The sequence below is a fragment of the Camelina sativa genome, chromosome 3 (assembly GCF_000633955.1).
Source record: "Camelina sativa cultivar DH55 chromosome 3, Cs, whole genome shotgun sequence".
Lineage (NCBI taxonomy): Eukaryota > Viridiplantae > Streptophyta > Magnoliopsida > Brassicales > Brassicaceae > Camelina > Camelina sativa.
The window spans coordinates 8,487,204-8,508,088 of record NC_025687.1 but is presented as its reverse complement, the minus strand read 5'-3'; the positions used below and the strand labels follow the sequence as shown (position 1 = coordinate 8,508,088).

Here is a 20,885-nt window from a genome sequence, read left to right as displayed (position 1 = left end):
TCTTCCTTCGGCAATTTCTCTATCAGGTTCCCCAATTCGTTCTACTTCAACTCGCTTTCTCCATGGTTCTCTGGTTTGGGCTTAATTGAGATTATTCCATTGGTAGTTCCTTCAGGTTTTGTAGTTTGTTTTTCTGTATAAGTTTCCCTCGTTTGGGTGTAGTTTCCTTCTTTTGGGCTCTAGTTTCTGGGGATAGCTTTGTTTTTCCTCCAGCTTGGGGTTTCAAAAACGTATTCCACCATTGTAGTTCAAAATCGTATTTTATAATGGAAATCTTCAGACGAAAAAAAATAAAAAAATAATGTAAAAATGATCGAGAAACTTTAATGAATTTATAACAAAAAAATGTGTGAATGATGGAGTATAATAAAGGGGAATTGACGAGAATGACTTAAAAAGAACCTAAAATTAACTAAATGACTACTCTAACTATATACCTACAATATTATTTGTATAATATACAATATATACATATTTATCGCTAACCAACTTCTTCCACCATACACCACACCCCCTGCTTCCTAACAACCACTTTCTACTACCGCCGGACCGCCGCCGGACCACCACCTAGTCTCGCCGGACTGCCGTCGGACCATTGTCGGACCACCACCGGACTATCGCCGGACCATCGTCGGACTATCGTCGGACCATCGCCGGACCACCGCCACACCACCACCGGACCATCGTCGGACCACCGCTTAGTCTCGCCAGACTGCCACTGGACCATCGTCGGACCGTCGCCATACCATCGCCGGACCACCGCCTAGTCTCGCCGGACCATCGCCACACCACCACCGGACCACCGTCTACCACCACCGACGTCCACCCCATCCACCATTATCTCTAAACCATAATACCTAAAAAGGTAATTTACTCTACCCTTACTCTTAAATTTCTATTTTTTTCAAATTGATGGCTATATTATTTGTTAGTTTTTTTTTTGGTTACTCACCTAATTCACCCTATGATAAATCTGTCATTAGCAGTCATCGATCATGTTTGGGACAGAATTAAAACTGTACAACTACAAGAATTAATTGATATACGACAGAATACACTACAGTGGGATTATTGGTTTAAGATTTGAATAGAGTTTTAAAGATTTTAAATGTTATGTAGAATTTTTTGTTATTAGATTAAGATTTTGTTAAACTCTGTTAAAGTTTAGTGTTATTAGTTTGTGATTTGTAAAAAGTCATTTAAAATCTTAACAAATCTGGGTTATTGGATTTAGATTTTTATAAAGTCATTAAAATCTTAACAAATGTTATATAGGATTGTTAATGAGTTCAATTATTATGTTATTGGTTCATGATTTTAGACGCTTCTTTTACAAAATAAAATCATGGAAAATATCATAAAAATACAGAAATTGTTTGGAGGACTTTACAAGATTTTAGAAAAGTAATCAACAAAACTCTCTAACAATCTTTAACAATCTTTCACTTACTCATTTTTAGGGGGAGGTATTGGTTTAGGATTTAGAAAGAATTTTAATGACTTTATGTTCTTGCTGATTGTTAGAATCATAGAAAATTAAAAGTTAAAAATGAAGGATTCTAAGAGATTGTTTAGGAAGTTTTTTAAAATCTTGATGATTTGTTTTTTCTAATCTTGTAAAATCTTTCTATTTGATGAAAGAGTTTTCATGACTTTTGTTATGAAGGAAATGATATAAAATCCTAAACCAATAACATAAAATTTGAATTCATTAACAATCCAAGATTCTTTTGTTTTNGCCGGACCACCGCCTAGTCTCGCCGGACCATCGCCACACCACCACCGGACCACCGTCTACCACCACCGACGTCCACCCCATCCACCATTATCTCTAAACCATAATACCTAAAAAGGTAATTTACTCTACCCTTACTCTTAAATTTCTATTTTTTTCAAATTGATGGCTATATTATTTGTTAGTTTTTTTTTTGGTTACTCACCTAATTCACCCTATGATAAATCTGTCATTAGCAGTCATCGATCATGTTTGGGACAGAATTAAAACTGTACAACTACAAGAATTAATTGATATACGACAGAATACACTACAGTGGGATTATTGGTTTAAGATTTGAATAGAGTTTTAAAGATTTTAAATGTTATGTAGAATTTTTTGTTATTAGATTAAGATTTTGTTAAACTCTGTTAAAGTTTAGTGTTATTAGTTTGTGATTTGTAAAAAGTCATTTAAAATCTTAACAAATCTGGGTTATTGGATTTAGATTTTTATAAAGTCATTAAAATCTTAACAAATGTTATATAGGATTGTTAATGAGTTCAATTATTATGTTATTGGTTCATGATTTTAGACGCTTCTTTTACAAAATAAAATCATGGAAAATATCATAAAAATACAGAAATTGTTTGGAGGACTTTACAAGATTTTAGAAAAGTAATCAACAAAACTCTCTAACAATCTTTAACAATCTTTCACTTACTCATTTTTAGGGGGAGGTATTGGTTTAGGATTTAGAAAGAATTTTAATGACTTTATGTTCTTGCTGATTGTTAGAATCATAGAAAATTAAAAGTTAAAAATGAAGGATTCTAAGAGATTGTTTAGGAAGTTTTTTAAAATCTTGATGATTTGTTTTTTCTAATCTTGTAAAATCTTTCTATTTGATGAAAGAGTTTTCATGACTTTTGTTATGAAGGAAATGATATAAAATCCTAAACCAATAACATAAAATTTGAATTCATTAACAATCCAAGATTCTTTTGTTTTACTTGAATAACATAAAACTTTTAATGACTTTATAAAACTCTTAATCCAATAACACTAGATTTATCAAGATTTTAGATAACTTTTTACAAATCCACAACCAATAACACCAAATTTTTAAAGAGTTTTTAAAAGTCTTGATTGAATAACAACATATTTTACCTAATTTTTAAAGTCATTAAAAATTTTTCTAAATCCTAAACCAATACCTCCCCCTTAATAATTTTATTGGACTCTTCAAAAATCTTCATAAATCTCAAACTAATATCACCTCTAAAACATATTGATATATTTTTTTTCTTTTTGTGTAAATAAAAATGTTACATCATATCTCCTGTCATGTGTTCCTAAATCCTAACTCACGCACACCACAACAACAAAGAAAAAAAAAATCAATATCTGAAATTTAAGCTTAAATTTTAAAAGAACACAAAAATAAACAAATAAAAACCACTCGTGTGAATTACAAGCTAGAAAAAAAGCTTTGAAACATGGAAGCACGAAGATTACTGACAAAGACATGACAAGCTCTCCTTATCTTAACTTATTCTAGCTAAAAAATTGTTTTTAGTTTTGTTTTTATACTTTCGTCAGTTCGACGACACAGATAAAATCGTGCAAAAGCGTATTTCCCGCTAATTGTTCCTCATCGGACTCACTTTCCAGTGTATACGACCAATTAATTTAGCCCCAATTGAGTAAATTAATTTATATAAACACAGAAAAAACGGATTCGTCAACATTTTAAAAATACTTGAGACAAAAAAATTTCTCATGGTGTCAAGTGCTCCTAACATGTTCGTTCAATGATTTAGAACACAACACAACAAAGAAACAGATAACTTTGTTATATAAAATGGAAGAGAGTATAATAATGTTTTATGACCGTTATAAGAAATATATATATATATATATGTGTATGTCAAATTGGTATATGATTTACAAGTTAGTTTTCTACTTAGTAACAGCTTCTTCTAGCTCTCTTATGCCATCAACTTTCTGTTCAATTTCTTCAATAAGTTCTTCACGCCATAGCTCTGCTCTTGCTTTCTCTTCTATGTCTTCTTGCTGCACCCATATTAGCGAAAAAGGCCCAAAACACAATAAACAACTATTATCCAATCTTATACTAATAGTTGTACGTTTACTATATTTGTGATGTGCCAAATGTCTATGAGCCGACCCAGCCCAATCTTACCCAACCTTATTATTAAGCACGACAGGAAAATCCACATGTATATCCCGAACTATATAGGATAAAATCAGTGTAACATCAAACCTTAACACAAGGTTTGAAATAAATTTCACGTTGAGAAGGAAAACAAAATCAACGTTTTGTAAGTTCAAACGTATACACACGAGACACAAATGGAAAATCCCCCATTTTATTTGTATTTGACGTTTATTAACAAACGCCTTTTTCTTTTATAATGATGATTAAGTTTGTATATTTATTTTGAATAATTAGTAAACTCAAATGCTAACACAAGGATTGTAATTTTTGTTTAGATGATTAAAGTTGTAAATTTATTTGAAACAAATGAATATCAAACACAAACCTAAAGCCAACTACTGTATGTTCATCTTTTATCGCTGTGTAAGGCATGCTAGACCGCGATGGACAAACCGGACTTCAACGGTTTACAGTCTACTAATATCAAAGTGGACTAGCTAGTCCATAGGCCATCATAGCAACATCCCTAATTATGGTAGGCTGGCTAGTCCATTGCAACATCCCTAATTATAAGTTGTATGTTATTTGTAAGTATTTAATTTCTAAGTTAGAAAGAGATACATACAGTTTCGTAGACCCAATAACCAGTTCCATCACCTCCATCTCCACGGTACTCCTCCGAGTCATAGAATGGATCCTATAATATCACACCATTATTAAGATCCCAATGCAGCAAATGGATCAAGATATTCAATTTGAGTTTTTTATTTCCATACTTTTGCGGAACCGAAGTACAAACATCCCCAACAAGTGAACATGATATAGAACATATCTGCAAATGATCAAGATCAATGTCAAAACATTAAATCAAAACCTTTTATAATTTCTACTTAGTAAAGAATCTTCTTCTCAAGAAACCCCAAATTTGTAACTTACAAACATTCTTGATGGCTTTATCACTTAGATGCCACACGTGTTTCTCAGTAATGATATCACGCATCCCTTCAATCTGTTGGACCATCACAGCCATTAATGGCAAATCATGTGGCAATGCCTTTCTTACACATAAGCTTCCTCTCATCATCAGATTTTTTTCCCTCTTCTCATTCACTTTCCTCTAATATTTTTTTCAAATCTTAAAAACGTAAGTTCATAACAAGAAATAGAATAGAAGGAGATTCTTATAATTTAAGTCATTAGGTAGAGAAGATTACTCACAGATAGCCAATATCCATGATTTGGTCCTGAAATCTGCTTAGGCTACAACACAAGACAAAATTCTCTGAAGTATTCTTTACATATTAATATATAAACTGTTAGTATATGAAATAATATGTACCGAGTGATTGGAAAAAGAAGGGATGTGGAGGTTAGTGAAGGTGGAACTTGTAAAAGCTTCAGCCATTGTTACTTCTTGATGGCGGCGTGGCACTGAATGGAAGAGAGAGAGATAGAAGACACAGTGGCGTTACAATCTTTTTTTCTATTATTCAATTTCAGTTTTTAAAGTTTATAAAGATTAGATTATTGGAGGCAGAAGATGTGTGTGGATAAGGGAATCAGTAACGTCCACACTTAAACTCTTGTGAGAAATAAACAAAGGAACAAAACATCAAAAGCGCAGGTTAGCAATCACAGGACCCTATTTTTAGTCTTTCTAACAAATGAAAGCTGGCGAGTATGACCCTTCCAGACTTGCTATTACAATCTTAAAACTCTCCAACTAATTCAAGTTGTATCCTTCCCCGTGTCAAGTCAACAAACTGTTTTTATTTATTTATTTGCCCAAGTTAGCAATAACAGAACACATTCAGTCTTCTATACGTGCAAGTTAGTAGTAATCACCATAGCCAAAGTTGGTAAGAAATCGTTGGTCGGTCAATTCAATCTTTCCGCTTACGTCTTCATCTCAATACATTAATTCGTTTCAATAGCGCATGTTAGCAACTATTGTCAACAGGTTTTTTTTGGATTTGGAAAAAAAAAACTAATCAAACCTCTGTTAGCGTAGGTTAGCAATCACAAAAACACGTCTACTCTTTTTTGTTTCGTTGGTCAAAGTTAAGAAGAAATCTGCGGGCAAGTAAAGTCAACTTCATATCGCTTGATTGCGCAATTTAGCATTATGAAGCGTATGTTAGCAACTTTGCTAAACTTAGAACTTTCCCACTTTCGTCTTCTTCCCGTGTGTATGTATGTATGTTTGTCTTTTTTAATCTCCCCTGTTTTGTGTTTTTTGGTGATTATATATTTTCCATTCAATTCCACCAACCTACCTTCTCAATAAAACACATACACAGTATCTCTCTAATCTGATTACTCTTCCTGAGAGAACAAAAATCTCAATCAATCCCATCATGAGTCGCATGATGGGACTGCTCGATCTCGAGAAACACTTCGCCTTCTACGGTGCTTACCACAGCAATCCCATCAACATTGTTATCCACATCATCTTCGTTTGGCCGATCGTTTTCACTGCTTTGCTTCTCCTCCACTCCACGACCCCAATCTTCGATCCTTCTCAATTAGGGGTTTCTCAATCGTTGACCCTCGACGGCGTTCTCCGATTTAACCTTGGGTTCATCTTCACCCTTGTTTATGCTCTGTTCTACATCTGTTTGGATAAAAAATCTGGCTTTGTAGCTGCTCTCATGTGTTTCTCTTGCTGGGTTGGTTCCAGTTTACTCGCTGTTCAGTTAGGACCTTCTCTTTCCTTTAAGGTTTGGTTTCTCTTATCTCAATTTGGGGTTTTTGATAAAAAAAAGTGAGCATATTTAATCAGAGTATGTGCATCCATCCATGTGTTGTGTATATATATATGCAGTTGCAGTTGTGTGTGTGCTTCATGCATTTATTGTTTTCATTGTTTTCCAAGCTTTGACTTGGAAGCCCCTATATGGCTATATGTGTCTATATATATTGAAATCGACTTATTTAGATTTGTTATATTACCTTCAACGATTAACTTAGTCCTCTGTCTCTGGGGTCCCTTCATTAGCTGTTAACGTTGAGACAAACAGCAGTGTACTTAACACCCTGTCTCTGGCTTTAAACATTCATGATTTGTTTTGCAAGATTCTGATTCTTTCATCCAAAGACTTGTAATTTAGAGTTGTTGACTCATTAGTGATGTGTGCTTGGACAAAAAGTGTTGTTCTTGACCACCAACGTATGTGATGGTCTCAGATATTTGGAGTCTGCATCACTTGTTAAAATTAGGAGCTTTGTATGTGTCTTGAGTGTTGTGAATCATTTGATAGTTTGTTATATGTGTTTGAAATCCCTCTGTTATATGTAGATACTGTAACAGTTTAACTGTCTTTGATGTCCATCCATGTGTTGTGTTTATATATATATACAGTTGCAGTGTGTCTGTGTGTGTGCTTCATGCATTTATTGTTAATTGTTTTCCAAGCTTTGACTTGGAAGCCCCTATATGGCTATACCTGTTTATATATATATTGAAATCGATTTATTTGGATTTGTTATATTACCTTCAACGATTAACTTAGTCCTCCTCTGTCTCTGGGGTCCCTTCATTAGCTGTTAACGTTGAGACAGACAGCAGTGTACTTAACACCCTGTCTCTGGCTTTAAACATTCATGATTTGTTTTGCAAGATTCTGATTCTTTCATTCAAAGACTTGTAATGTGTTTTAGAGTTGTTGACTCATTAGTGATGTCTGCTTGGACAAAAAGTGTTGTTCTTGACCTGTTGTACGTATGTGATGGTCTCAGATATTTGGAGTCTGCATCACTTGTTAAAATTAGGAGCTTTGTATGTGTCTTGAGTGTTGTGAATCATTTGATAGTTTGTTATATGTGTTTGAAATCCCTCTGTTATATGTAGATGCTGTAACAGTTTGACTGTCTTTCTTCGCAGGTTGGGTTGGCATCTCAGCTGTTATGTTGGACCGGGCAGTTCGTTGGCCATGGAATGTTTGAGGTAAGTTCTTTGGCTTTTAGGAATTGTTGTTTTGTTTCTCCTATAACTTGTTTCTCCTCATCGGTATTCATGGGGCCCTAAAACAGATCATTCTTGATTCTTGTCTACTCACAGAAACGAGCACCTGCGCTATTAGACAATCTAGTCCAGGCTTTTCTCATGGCTCCTTTCTTCGTATTGCTCGAGGTGAAAGTTGTGATTTGTTTGTTATGTCCTGCTACCTTCTTACTACAGCTCTGTGGGAAAACCGTAACCAGAAACTTGATAAGCTAATGTGAAAATTGTGTGAAATGCAGGTTCTTCAATCGGTTTTCGGGTATGAACCATATCCCGGTTTCCAAGCGCGTGTGAATGCCAAGGTAGAAAGTGACGTTAAGGAATGGAGAGCAAAGAAGCAACAGAAGAATAAGGTCACATAAGCTTGGATTATAATACGGAAGAACTTGAACCCATTGTTGTGTTTCTGTAACGGAAATGATAATAAGTCCATCATGGATTGATGGATTTGTGTGTAACGTCTATTGCATGCCTCTAATATATTGAAAATTGCAGTAAGTTTTTCGGTCACTGAGCAATGTGTTAGAAAAAAAAAAAAAAGTTAAATTTCTGATATCTCTCTTAATCTTAAAAATGTGAATCAATATAAAATATTGAAACTCCAAATATCTATGAAACAAACCCATAAATGTAAACCCTAAATAATTTGAATCATATCCCAACAATCAACATGTAAACCGTAAAGCTCTCCCCTAAACGTGCATAGGCTAGGCTTTGTATGTTACATGAAGTAATCGAAGACCTAAGAAATCACTTGTCGCCGGAAAATAAAGAAATACTATAAACTAAACAAGAAAAACATTTGACAGACTTGGTTAAACATCTGAGTTAACCGATATGCATTTCTTAAAAACATCTTCTAGATGGAAGCCGGAGGTGGGAGGGAATACAACTTTCTTTGGGTGTGAATGTGATTGGACAGTTCTTAGCGTAATTGGGAGTAAATAAGTGAGAAGGAATATTTCCATGGATCCACCATATTTAGCGTAAATCTTTTTTCTGTTATCAAATGATTTTTTCTTTTTTTTTAGCAGAAACTATTATTCTAGGTACAAGTGGCTCCAAAGAAAATTTACGCTAAAACAGTGAGTCGGAGTCCTATACAGATTATTCTGTCCAAACTCTAAACAAGTCACCAGTCAGAGACTTTATTGTTGATACTCTCTAATCAAATCAATTTATCAACAATAACTATCATGACTGAAAAAAATATCAGAATAATAATGAAGGGTTGAACGAAGAAAGAACAATAATGAACTGGGGGCGCATAAGTATAACGTGACTAAATTTATGTATAACCCAATCGATAACGAATTTCCGGTGTGTCCTCACGACTACGTGTCTTAAAATGGGGTCTTCTTAACGACGTCTTTGAACATCCCACTCGGCCCTGCATGTTCCACACGTATAAGTCACAACACTCAGAGCGATGTCCCGACTTTGGCGACTTATACCGATATTTTTCTTACACCATATATTATCTGCACTGTAGCTTCTTCTATAAGCGGCCGTGCTTGTATTTTTCTTTTGTCTTGAGAAAATTTAGACCATTTCTCTCGTTGTACGTACGTGTTATCTTTACGCAGAGATCTTGTTAAACTTTTCTGTGTCAGTCTATCATATGCTCCCGACTAGTGTTTAGTATCACTAAATAAAAAGAAATCTTGTGTGTTTCATCGAAAAAAAAGGGAGAAATATTATGTAGAATATGGTTAACACGTAATCCATCATCAAGATCGATATGATATGTTCTTTTGTTACTTTGTCAAATACTATATAAGAACAGTTGTTTCTTTTTCGTTTGTCTACATGGTATTATATAGGTGCTATTATACGTGCTTGGAAGTTGAAACATTGTAGTCTAATACCAAGTCCAACAGCGTTGCTGCTGTAACGTTGCTTAAAAAAAAAGAAATTATTTTAATCATATATATATATTTATTATCTTTTATTAATGGTAACCATTGAAAATTTGATACCTGTCTAGCAACTCAAGCACCCATTCTCTATGTTTTTTTTTCTTTTTATTATATATTTTTTTCTAAAGCCTCTTAGTTAGAATCTCTCAGTGGAGATGCCCTAAGGCTTATCGATTTCTTCTTTTGATTTTCTACTTATAAAGCATAATACGGGGAATTTGTATATTGATCTATCAGTAAATCCTACATTACTTATTTTAGTTTTATATATTCTCTTGATTTATTTCACAAACCACTCTCTTAAGAAAAAGAAAAAAAAAGTCGTACAGTTCATAGTAATAATACAACGGATACTATCAAAATAATATTAATTAGAAAAAAAAACAAAAATATCACCTTCGTACACAGAGATACATTACGTTGCAAGATAAAATCCAAAACTAGCATATGGACCAGGGCAAAAAAAAACACTGGAAAGAGAAAATCCATAGGAGATCGAGCATATGTGGACCAGGGAAGAAAAAAACACTGCAATTATCGCAATAGTTTTTCTTTTTCTCTTCTTTTTTTCTTCTATTTCTCTTGTAAAGTATTTATATGTATTAAAAATATAAAAAGCGTGAGAAAGTATTGTCAACATGTATACACTGTTATTGTCAATATAGGATTTTCTTTACTATCAAATCCAAACTCATGAACTTTCCTATTTTATCCCACTGCTACTATTTATGTGTTACTATTAAATATATGTTAGAAAAGATTTGGCTTTAAAGAAATTATTCTCTTCGTCCTAGGTAGTGGCACTGGTACATGAATATTACTCCTTGCAAGTTGCAACAAGAACACGTGCAGAAAGCCTAATATGTGGTAAACACAAACTACTGAATGATCGATCCATGATGTAACACAATAACTATATTGATTACCAAAGGAAAGGATCAACAACTCAAGTAGGTCACGTATGAAAAGTACAAATTAATTACAATCGTACGACGTCGTGCCGAACTCCATTACACTAATCTCCTCCATGAAACGCCTCAATTCTTCCTCGTCCCACATTAAAAAGTCTTCTTCTTGAAAACCACTAGCTAATATCTTCTCATGGTCCTTGGTCAACTCTTCCCCTTCTTCTTCGTGACAGTGGATGTTTGTGGTTCTCGGATCCGACAAGATGTTCTTGATCCTGTCGACACAGTGTTGTCTAGATGAGATACCAGTGGCGATCTTATTAAGGAGATGGGCCGAGCGGGAGGAGGAGTAAGAAGGGCTCGCTGTCGCGGAAGAAGAAGTACTGCATTCTGTATTAAACCACGGCGTTTCGACGGTGAGGTTATTGGCGACCGGCTGGTGGGTCACTGGGTCGATTCCGTTTCTCTTCAGTCTTTTCTTGAGACAAGAGTTCCAATGGTTCTTGATGTCATTGTCTGATCGATTTGGCATCTGCTGAGCTATTAGTGCCCACCTACAATTTTCCGTAAACAACAAAACGAAATCGTTTAGCATATATTATCTTTACGCAAAAAGTCGAGGAAAAATCTATTTAAAATAAATAAAAATGTAGTTAGTCCTTAGTAATAAGATTTTATCACTAAAACATTAGTAATATACTAATATTCCGCAAATATATTCTGACGTAAACAATCTATCAAAAGAAGTTTTTAATATGGTATTGGATCATAATTTGTAGGAGTTAATCCTCTCGTACTATCTCATTTAGCGAGATGACAAAGGTATCCATACATAATACTAGTATTTTTTTAAAAACTAGTTATGAATGAAATGTAAAATGTATTAAATCAAAAGCGAGTGTTTATACATTATATTATTATATTATTATATGCAACCCCAATCAAAGTTAAATAGTATTGTTTTTTTCTTACAACATTCCATTTGTTACAAATGGTGCCTGTGTACTAAAATATGACTAAATGGATATCACCAGTTTCCTAAATAACTATTCCTTCTCGTTTCTGTTTTCAAATACTTGTCATTTTAGGTTTTCAATATATATGTTTCGTAAAAATATTAATTTTATTTCAACTATTTTAATATTTTGACTAATAAACAAATTAGAAAATGTATTAAATAAGATATATAATAGAATATTAATATATTTTTTTAATTTGTGTGCAAAGCTCTAGAATGACAAACAAGTAAAAAAATCGGAGGGAGTATTAATATACCAGACCACTAATCCAATCGAGTGTGACATAGGTATCATATATATATATATATATATATGTGCGCATTATAATGTTGGTTTTGACACACTTTATTACTTAATAATTTTAGTGATTATTGAGCACTTAACCTGTTCCCGAAAGCAGAATGTAAATTGATGATAACTTGTTCTTCTTGAGGAGTGAATTTGCCTTTCTTAATCCCAGGCCTTAGGAAATTAAGCCACCTTAATCTGCAGCTCTTCCCACATCTCCGCAAACCTTTTTTTTTATCATAATTGTAAGATTATAAGTGTGAATTCAAATTCGCAGTAAACTTTGTGCTTTTGTTGGATGTATCATATATATAATGGCGATCCAGAGTCTTATAAAAACAGGAAAATATGAACGAAAAAATGAGTTTGCCAAAACAAAAAAAAATGAATGAAAAAAGGAAAACAAAATTTTTAAAGAATTAAACTTTTCGAAATATATATATGTCTTATCAAAAAGACCTACTAGTCTGAGGATTATATGACTTTTCTATGTATAATTGTACGTACGTAGTTTGTAAAAAGGACATGTAAAACCTGCTCTATCGGCACAGCACAACTACGGTGATGAAAAACTATTAAGTAATGATAAATATATCTAAATTATACTTTCATTGTAATCAATATAACATGAAAAACTAGAGGTAACGTTTTATTATAGTTGTTACTTGTTGGTGATTCAGTTAAAAACTTAAATCTATACATACCAGCTTTGTCAGGAAGAAAACGCCAGTCCCCGACGCCGTATTCGTCGATGTAAGCGACGAGTTTCTGGTCTTCCTCCTCCGTCCATTCTCCTCTCTTCGTCCCGTCGGCGTCGTACCACGTCGCTCTCCCCATAATATCTCAGAGACTCGGCCCTGCCAATCCGATATCACCCCGTGTTGACCTTACGAAAAGAGAAGAGATCGGAAAATATTTAACGAAAACAAAAGAAAAAAAGTTTATCTGAACGTACTGATCGGGATTTCTATATCACACAGCCTTTTACTTACTTTAATATATGGTCCTCTTGAATGAGTGATGAGAGTACGTAGTAGGTCTTGCTATAAATTATCCCACTTTTTTTTTTTTCTTTCTTTTCGGATTAAAATTAAAAAGGTTGTCGGATTACTAGTGTAGCAATTAGTACCCCCGCTTGAGCAGATTATTTATAGAACAGAGACATGTTGAGGAATAAAGAAAAATAAAACATTATTCGATATGCCTACAAAGGCTCTTTATTTTCTAAATAGTAAATAGTAATATAGGCAGTGTTACTCAATCATGGAGTTAGCTTTAATTCTTTAAGGTTTTACAATCTATAATTTTAAGAATCCATTTGTGTGGGTTTCAAAATCTCTGCAGTGTATATTGGTTTAGATTATAATAAGTTTACTCACAAAACACGAGAGAATTTCATTTCAGATGATTCAAGATTTTCAAGTTTTGATAACACTGGATTTTAATGAAAGATTTGAATTCTTAGTTAAGTAACATCAATTTTTTAGAAAAGTTTAACCTGATTTACGAATATAAGATCCAATAGCACCAAATTTTAAAGGATGATTTATAATCATTAATTGGACTAGGGTTGGATTTCAATTCTATTAAAATCCTGAATAACATCACAAAGTTTTATTCAAGTATTTAATTGAACTGAAGGTCGACACTGTTTCCGGAAGAAATTAAAAACAGTCCATTTGTTAATTAATGTGAGGTAAGTAATTTTTCTCTCTGTTTTATACTTGAGATTAAAGATAAATGTAAATTCATATACAGTAGGTGGTTTTGTTGAATTATAAGAAAATATATTTCATATAACAATATTGGTATAAATGAATAGTTACTAATATATTCTAAACAAAAATTTACTTTAACAAAATTATTGTTAAGTTTACCAAGTTAAAAAACTGATTATGAATAATATGGTAGCTTCAGAATTGTGTATCGCATAAGAAAATTGTTATTTATATACACAAACATGTTAATCTTTTCTTTTGGCCAACCATTATCAATGATATTTGTTTTTTTCTGGGCAACTGGATTTTGGATATATAATAATATTTTGAAAGGATACTACAGTATTGTAACGTTGTACAAACTTCCGAGTGAAGGAGAAAACACCCATGAAGCCAAAGCGGAAAGCGTTATGCTACATATGAATGCAATCAATGATATTTTTAAAGGAGAATAATTTTTATGATTTTCTATAGAATCCTTGAAAGTCATGTCTGTAAAATTTTTACATATTCTATAGAATAATTTTTAAAATTTTCACATAAGAAAAACGTTATTGATTCACAAAATAAGTTATTTTCATATGATAATTTTTAGTACTTTTTTGACCCAACAAAAAAAAAAAGGTCTTTTGGTACATGAGTATATTATTTAGTTACGACAACGGTTGGATAGATCTCACCATTTTTATTTAAAGATTCACTAGGAAAATCTTGTTTTGTATCATAATTAGATATATCTATGCACTAGAGAAATATTATTAATTGCAATAATTCATAATAATCAATGTGCTAAATTTTTCTTTGACTCATTTTCAGCTTGACATGTCAAATACTTATCTTTCGCCAAGCTATATATATATATATTATTCTTTGGTTTATATATATACATTTTAAAATCTTTAGTTTTACGCGAAAATATATGTTTAAATTTTATCGGTTTCGGAGTTCTCTATAAATGGTCCACCTGCATGTAGTAGTACCATCTACACGTGCTTAAATTTCATCTTCCAGAACAAGCCAAGCGCTTGAAAGAATATGATTTGCCACATTTGTAGGAAAATTCAATGTACGTATGTCACTTTCTTTTGCTGATAATAATAAATCTACTGTGATGTTATTAATCTAATTATAATCTTATTTATTATCAGGTGGATATGGAGAGAGGCAATAATTAACATGGACGCGTAAAGATAACGCCACTAGAAATTAAATTTTCTCTAGTGGCGAGCTAACATATTGTACGTGTGTTTTTGTTGTGGTTGAGTCGTTGAGACTTGAGAGATAATGCAAAACCACGGCAAATGTGCTTAAACATGTGTGCATCGTAGTCTCATTATTTGCATATGAACAATTCATACTGATTTGTGTAGAACTATAATGTCTTGCTAAACAGTGTGGTCGAGAGTATAAAACAAAAAGAAAAACGATGGTAAAGTTGATGTTGATGTGAGCCTGTGAGCCTATAGAGAGACTCTTTAATGGTTTTAATTTAAACACCTTGATTTCATTTACCAATTGAGAAGAGATGTCCCATGTGGAGCACAACATGATGGGTCAGATGTAAGTGTATGTGGGCAAGCTCAAGTCGAAGATGAAGTTCAAGAAGCTATACAAAATATGTCTGCACAAGCTTCTGTCTCGGCACAGGCGTCTGATGTATGCACAAACGTCTGTATGATAAAAGAGCATCAGAGGCTTGTTGATTTTATTTGTATGTCTTGGTTTTGAAGATTTATGAAGATATAGTTAATGCACGTTTTCGGATATTACTTGGAGGTAAAGCACGAAGAAAAAAAAAGCTTGAAAATATTTAGAAGATTTAATGGAAAAAAGTAATATTCGTTTAACAAAGGATAAAGTTAAATGGAATATTTCCTCTTGATTTTAGGAAAGTTGTTAGCCTTGGGAGAGGCATGAAATCCCTTAAATATAGAGGGTCTAGGACTTAGAAACTTATCTCTTTAGAACGTGAAAAAGAGAGGAAAAACCTTGTAAGCCTTTTGGCATCTTTGGGGGAAAAGGGTGAGGGTTTTTGTTTCTAAGTGAGAGTCATGAGTGTAGATCAGTGTTGTTGTTCTTAGGGATCTCTTAATGTGTTGGGAATAGATTGGGAACAAGCTAAGAAAAGATCTTAGGTTTGTGTAAGTCCAATATTGAGCACTAACTGTAATTGTTCTCAAGAAGTATTACCAACAAAGTTTGAGGACGGAAGCATTTGCTGAACCTCGTTAAAAATTGTGTGTCTCTTGTCTCTTTTACACTAACAAGTGGTATCAGAGTGGGCATCTGTGCAGAGTCTGACTCAACAAACGGGTGAAGATCTTGGGAAGAAGAACATGGAGGCACAATCGATGTTATTCATGGAAAAAGACTTATTGGTGTTAGATCCAGATTATTATGGGATGTGGAAGGTGTTGATGATGCATAGAATTAAAGGAATTCATGAAGATGCATGGACAGCAGTCGAACTTGGATGGGAGTCGCCGAAACAGACTGTTGTTGATTCTGACGGAAATCAGATGGTTGTTTCAAAACCCAACACAGAGTGGTCAAAATCTGACAAAGCTTTGTCCAGATTGAATTCTTTGGCACTTTCAGCAATATTTGGTGGCGTTCACAGGGATCAGTTCTCTTTGATTCAAGGTTGTACATCTGCTAAAGAGGCTTGGGAGATTCTGCAAACTATCTTTGAAGGTACAACAAGTGTGAAACGCACAAGGTTAGATATTCTTGCTTCTGAGTTTGAGAACCTAAGGATGTATGAGTTTGAGAACATTACTGCTTTTAGTGGTATAATTTATGCTATTGCGAATGAAGCTAGAGCTCTTGGAAAGAATTACAAAAACAGGAAGTTGGTCAAGAAACTGTGGAGGGATTTAGCTCATAGATATCATTCTGTGAAAATTGCGATGGATGTTGCTCTTGATATAGACAATATGTCTTTTTAGGAGGTAACAAGTAGATTGCTAAACTATGAGTTGCAATACATATCGTCTGATGTAGGTAAGAACACACAAAGAATTGATGTTTTCTCAGTCTGTGATAGTGAAGAGAACACAATGGCTAGTAAAACAGGAGAACTTAAGAGTTTGTGGTGCATAAAGGACGCAAGAGTTTGAAGATTATAGGAGAACAGAATAGGAATAAGGTTCAGTGTCATGGTTGTTAGGGCTTTGGTCATTTTAAATCAGATTGTCCTTCTGTGAGGAAGAAAGGGTTCAAGAGTCTGCATTCGCCAAAAAGGAAGAAAAACACACAAAAGTCTCAAACAAACAAGTCAAAGTTTGTTGCACTTTGTTGCTCAACGAAACTTGCTGCTGATAAGTTAGAACTGAAATCTGATAATGGAACAATTTGTTGTACGGATCATGACTCTGAGCCAACAGAAGAAGAACTTAAATTGTTGTTGAATGATCAAATCAACACTCTAAGGAAAGATCTAATACAAAGGGAGAAGGAAAATCAGAGGCTTGTCATAGAGATGAATTATTTGTTAAGCAAAATTTCAAATCTGGAAGAAGATCTAGCTCTGGAGAAAGTAAAGTCTTATGATTTAGAAAAACGTTTAGAAGATCAGTTAAGAAGCATCAAGATGTTGAGCAGAGGATCTTGACAAGATTCTGACAACTGGTAGAACATGTAATGTCAGATGGGGTTTGGGTTACCATGGAAGTGATTCCGGTGCAACTACTCAGTTTGTTAAAGGAGAAACCTTGGCTTCAAAAGTTGTAGATTCAAGTATCTGTATATCTCCGTCAAAGGTCCGAAACATGTCTGTCAGCAAAGAGACCAGTGACAACCAGCTGAAATCTTGGCAGACGTCTGTACACAACAACTTTAAGAGAAGAGTGATTGGTTGTTGGTATTGTAGGAAATCTGGTCATATCAAAGCTCAGTGTTACAAGTTCTTGAAGAGGGTAACAAAAGTCATGAGAAGGAAGAAATTTTACAAAGAGGGTCAAAGATTCAATCAAGTTTGGATAAAGAAGCATGATTTATATCGTCCTGAAGACTACACAAAGCATGCATTAAGGGACAGACGTTTGTATTCTGACAGTGGCTACTCAAGGAATCAGAGAGGTGTTCAAAGCAAGAGACGACATCTAAGACATGTGCATAAGAAACTCCAAGATTCAGGCCAACGGAGAAAACGTTGGAGACCGAGATGTTGAGCAAAAGGATGTCGTCTCACAGACCAGATAATAAGAAGAAAGACATTTGTCTGTTTGACGACTGATCAAAGTCTTGTGCTGATGGTTGATATTTCAGAATGCTTTGTCAAGGTAAATTTGAGCTCTTAATGTTTTTTAATGAGTTTTACCACTCAAGCAAGGGGAGATGGTGTAAGAAGAATATGATTCTTGTTTATGGGGGAGTTTCGAAGATGCTGTTTGATTATGGGGGAGTCTTCAAGAGGTTGTGTTATGGATTTCCAAGAATCATGAAGTGTTGTGCTTGAGTTATAAAACTCAGTAAAAAAGGGGGAGAATGTAAGTGTATGTGGGCAAGCTCAAGTTGAAGATGAAGTTCAAGAAGCTATACAAAATATGTCTGCACAAGCTTCTGTCTCGACACAGGCGTCTGATGTATGCACAAGCGTCTGTCTGATAAAAGAGCATCAGAGGCCTGTTGATTTTGTTTGTATGTCTTGGTTTTGAAGATTTATGAAGATATAGTTAAGGTACGTTGTGTGATATTACTTGGAGGTAAAACACGAAGAAAAAGGAAGCTTAAAGATATTTAGAAGATTTAATAGAAAAAAGAAATATTCGTTTAACAAAGGATAAAGTTAAATGGAATATTTCCTCTTGATTTTAGGAAAATTGTTAGCCTTGGGAGAGGCACGAAATCCCTTAAATATAGAGGGTCTAGGACTTAAAAACTTATCTCTTTAGAACGTGAAAAGAGAGGAAAATCCTTGTAAGCCTTTTGGCATCTTTGGAGGAAAAGGGTGAAGGTTTTTGTTTCTAAGTGAGAGTCCTGAGTGTAGTTCAGTGTTGTTGTTCTTAGGGATCTCTTAGTAGGTTAGGAATAGATTGGGAACAAGCTAAGAAAAGATCTTAGGTTTGTGTAAGTCCAATATTAAACACTAACTGTAATTGTTCTCAAGAAGTATTACCAACAAAGTTTGAGGACGTAAGCATTTGCTGAACCTCGTTAAAAATTGTGTGTCTCTTGTCTCTTCTACACTAACCTCAGAAACGTAGACAGTTCAGTTTCTTGAATCTATGTGTTAATTTCGTACTTTACCAAATATCAGTTTCGTTTTATCTATTTTATTTTTGCCCTAAACTTGACGAAAATCATAGGGGTCATGAATTTGTTTTCGTGGCTTCAACTTTTTTTTTTGTTGATACATATTTAGGCTTTGAATGGGGAGTGGGAAAATGAGTGGTTCTTCAGCCCAAGTGGTCTTTCCACTTATGTGTTCCCATTCAGCAACGCAAAAACAAAAATAAAAAAAAGTGAAGGGAACACATGTAGATAAGAAACTCTTGTCTTTTAGTAAAAAGAAGTGAATGAACCACTTTTAACATTGATGTAGTTAGTTTTATTTTAGTAAATGAAAAGTTTCATACCTTTATGCTTTTGACTAAATTAGTTATAATTTTAATTAATCATAATGTTGGGATGTTTTTAGTTGTTAATTAATAAGGAAATCAATAGAATTAAAAACTTTTATACATGGCTCATAACCTGTAATTTATATATATTTTAAAAGTATCTCTATATATGTAAACGTAAATTTAATTTTTTATAATAATCTATAGTAATGTTGTTGTAGTTAATTTTTTTTACTTATGTGAAAGAAATGTTAGTAAATTTTTTATTATATATATCATGTTTTCTAATTATGTTTTTATTTTATAACATATAGATTTAACAGGTTTGTAATTATGTTTTTCTTTTATAAAATAGAGATCTAAGTATGTTATTAAGACAATATTATGAATAAAAATTTAATAGCAAATAAGGTTTGTAAACTTTTAGTGACGAAAAGTTATAATTGTATATGTATAATATTTTTATGTTTTTGACTAAGGTTTATAATTGTATATGTATAATATTATAAATGTTTATACCATCGACATATATTATATATATACACAATTATATAAGATTTATGATTCATGTCTACACACTAATGTAATACAAAATTATAAAAAAACTCAAATTTAGTATGTAAAAATAATTAATATTCATATAATACAATATTAATTAGAATTTACTTATGAAAAATTAAATACTAATTTTAAAATTGAAATATATTATTTTAAATTGTACAGTACTTTGAACTATTTTTACCATTCAAACATAAATTTTAAACCGCTGGATCCACTAGATCCACACTTGTTTCACTAGATCCGCTAGATCCACTTTTTTCCGTTTGATCCGNTAATTTTTTATAATAATCTATAGTAATGTTGTTGTAGTTAATTTTTTTTACTTATGTGAAAGAAATGTTAGTAAATTTTTTATTATATATATCATGTTTTCTAATTATGTTTTTATTTTATAACATAGAGATTTAACAGGTTTGTAATTATGTTTTTCTTTTATAAAATAGAGATCTAAGTATGTTATTAAGACAATATTATGAATAAAAATTTAATAGCAAATAAGGTTTGTAAACTTTTAGTGAGGAAAAGTTATAATTGTATATGTATAATATTTTTATGTTTTTGACTAAGGTTTATAATTGTATATGTATAATATTATAAATGTTTATACCATCGACATATATTATATATATACACAATTATATAAGATTTATGATTCATGTCTACACACTAATGTAATACAAAATTATAAAAAAACTCAAATTTAGTATGTAAAAATAATTAATATTCATATAATACAATATTAATTAGAATTTACTTATGAAAAATTAAATACTAATTTTAAAATTGAAATATATTATTTTAAATTGTACAGTACTTTGAACTATTTTTACCATTCAAACATAAATTTTAAACCGCTGGATCCACTAGATCCACACTTGTTTCACTAGATCCGCTAGATCCACTTTTTTCCGTTTGATCCGTTTGATCCGCTAGATCTGCTACGCCTGATACACTATTTCCATTCGGAGCCTTAATTTGTCATCTCAGGCTCTTTTTTTTTTTTTTTTTT

At 32.9% G+C, this 20,885-nt stretch overlaps 3 protein-coding genes across 4 annotated transcripts; 1 reads left to right on the top strand and 2 right to left on the bottom strand.

The window, feature by feature from the left end:
* Positions 3,558–5,398, bottom strand: LOC104775994 (photosynthetic NDH subunit of subcomplex B 4, chloroplastic-like). Its single transcript, XM_010499982.2, has 6 exons — positions 5,236–5,398; positions 5,115–5,156; positions 4,833–5,013; positions 4,673–4,728; positions 4,522–4,593; positions 3,558–3,790 (listed from the first exon to the last, which is right to left on the bottom strand). Exons 1-6 carry the CDS (start codon positions 5,299–5,301, stop codon positions 3,677–3,679), a joined length of 531 nt encoding a protein of 176 aa, XP_010498284.1. The 5' UTR covers positions 5,302–5,398; the 3' UTR covers positions 3,558–3,676.
* LOC104775993 (uncharacterized endoplasmic reticulum membrane protein YGL010W) lies at positions 6,100–8,409 on the top strand. The gene is made up of 4 exons (XM_010499981.2): positions 6,100–6,616; positions 7,780–7,842; positions 7,957–8,028; positions 8,139–8,409. Exons 1-4 carry the CDS (start codon positions 6,254–6,256, stop codon positions 8,259–8,261), a joined length of 621 nt encoding a protein of 206 aa, XP_010498283.1. The 5' UTR covers positions 6,100–6,253; the 3' UTR covers positions 8,262–8,409.
* Positions 10,721–13,125, bottom strand: LOC104775992 (transcription factor MYB28-like). 2 transcript variants are annotated; one of them, XM_010499980.2, is made up of 4 exons: positions 13,026–13,125; positions 12,738–12,919; positions 12,130–12,259; positions 10,721–11,280 (listed from the first exon to the last, which is right to left on the bottom strand). In XM_010499980.2, exons 2-4 carry the CDS (start codon positions 12,868–12,870, stop codon positions 10,794–10,796), a joined length of 750 nt encoding a protein of 249 aa, XP_010498282.1. In that variant the 5' UTR covers positions 12,871–12,919; positions 13,026–13,125; the 3' UTR covers positions 10,721–10,793. The 2 variants fall into 2 exon arrangements, with proteins under 2 accessions (XP_010498282.1, XP_010498280.1); XM_010499978.2 differs by lacking the exon at positions 13,026–13,125 and having other exon boundaries at positions 12,738–12,993.

What these genes read in the sequence shown, in the direction of transcription:
- LOC104775994 (XM_010499982.2), bottom strand. Translation starts at nt 5,301, where the DNA reads ATGGCTGAAGCTTTTACAAGTTCCACCTTCACTAACCTCCACATCCCT. An exon ending in ATCATGGATATTGGCTATCT is followed by an intron (nt 5,014 to 5,114) that starts GTGAGTAATCTT and finishes AAAAAATATTAG; the next exon opens with AGGAAAGTGAATGAGAAGAG. An exon ending in GTTATTGGGTCTACGAAACT is followed by an intron (nt 3,791 to 4,521) that starts GTATGTATCTCT and finishes ATATGGGTGCAG; the next exon opens with CAAGAAGACATAGAAGAGAA.
- LOC104775993 (XM_010499981.2), top strand. Translation starts at nt 6,254, where the DNA reads ATGAGTCGCATGATGGGACTGCTCGATCTCGAGAAACACTTCGCCTTC. An exon ending in GACCTTCTCTTTCCTTTAAG is followed by an intron (nt 6,617 to 7,779) that starts GTTTGGTTTCTC and finishes CTTTCTTCGCAG; the next exon opens with GTTGGGTTGGCATCTCAGCT. An exon ending in TTGGCCATGGAATGTTTGAG is followed by an intron (nt 7,843 to 7,956) that starts GTAAGTTCTTTG and finishes GTCTACTCACAG; the next exon opens with AAACGAGCACCTGCGCTATT.
- LOC104775992 (XM_010499980.2), bottom strand. Translation starts at nt 12,870, where the DNA reads ATGGGGAGAGCGACGTGGTACGACGCCGACGGGACGAAGAGAGGAGAA. An exon ending in TTTTCTTCCTGACAAAGCTG is followed by an intron (nt 12,260 to 12,737) that starts GTATGTATAGAT and finishes ATAAAAAAAAAG; the next exon opens with GTTTGCGGAGATGTGGGAAG. An exon ending in CATTCTGCTTTCGGGAACAG is followed by an intron (nt 11,281 to 12,129) that starts GTTAAGTGCTCA and finishes GGAAAATTGTAG; the next exon opens with GTGGGCACTAATAGCTCAGC.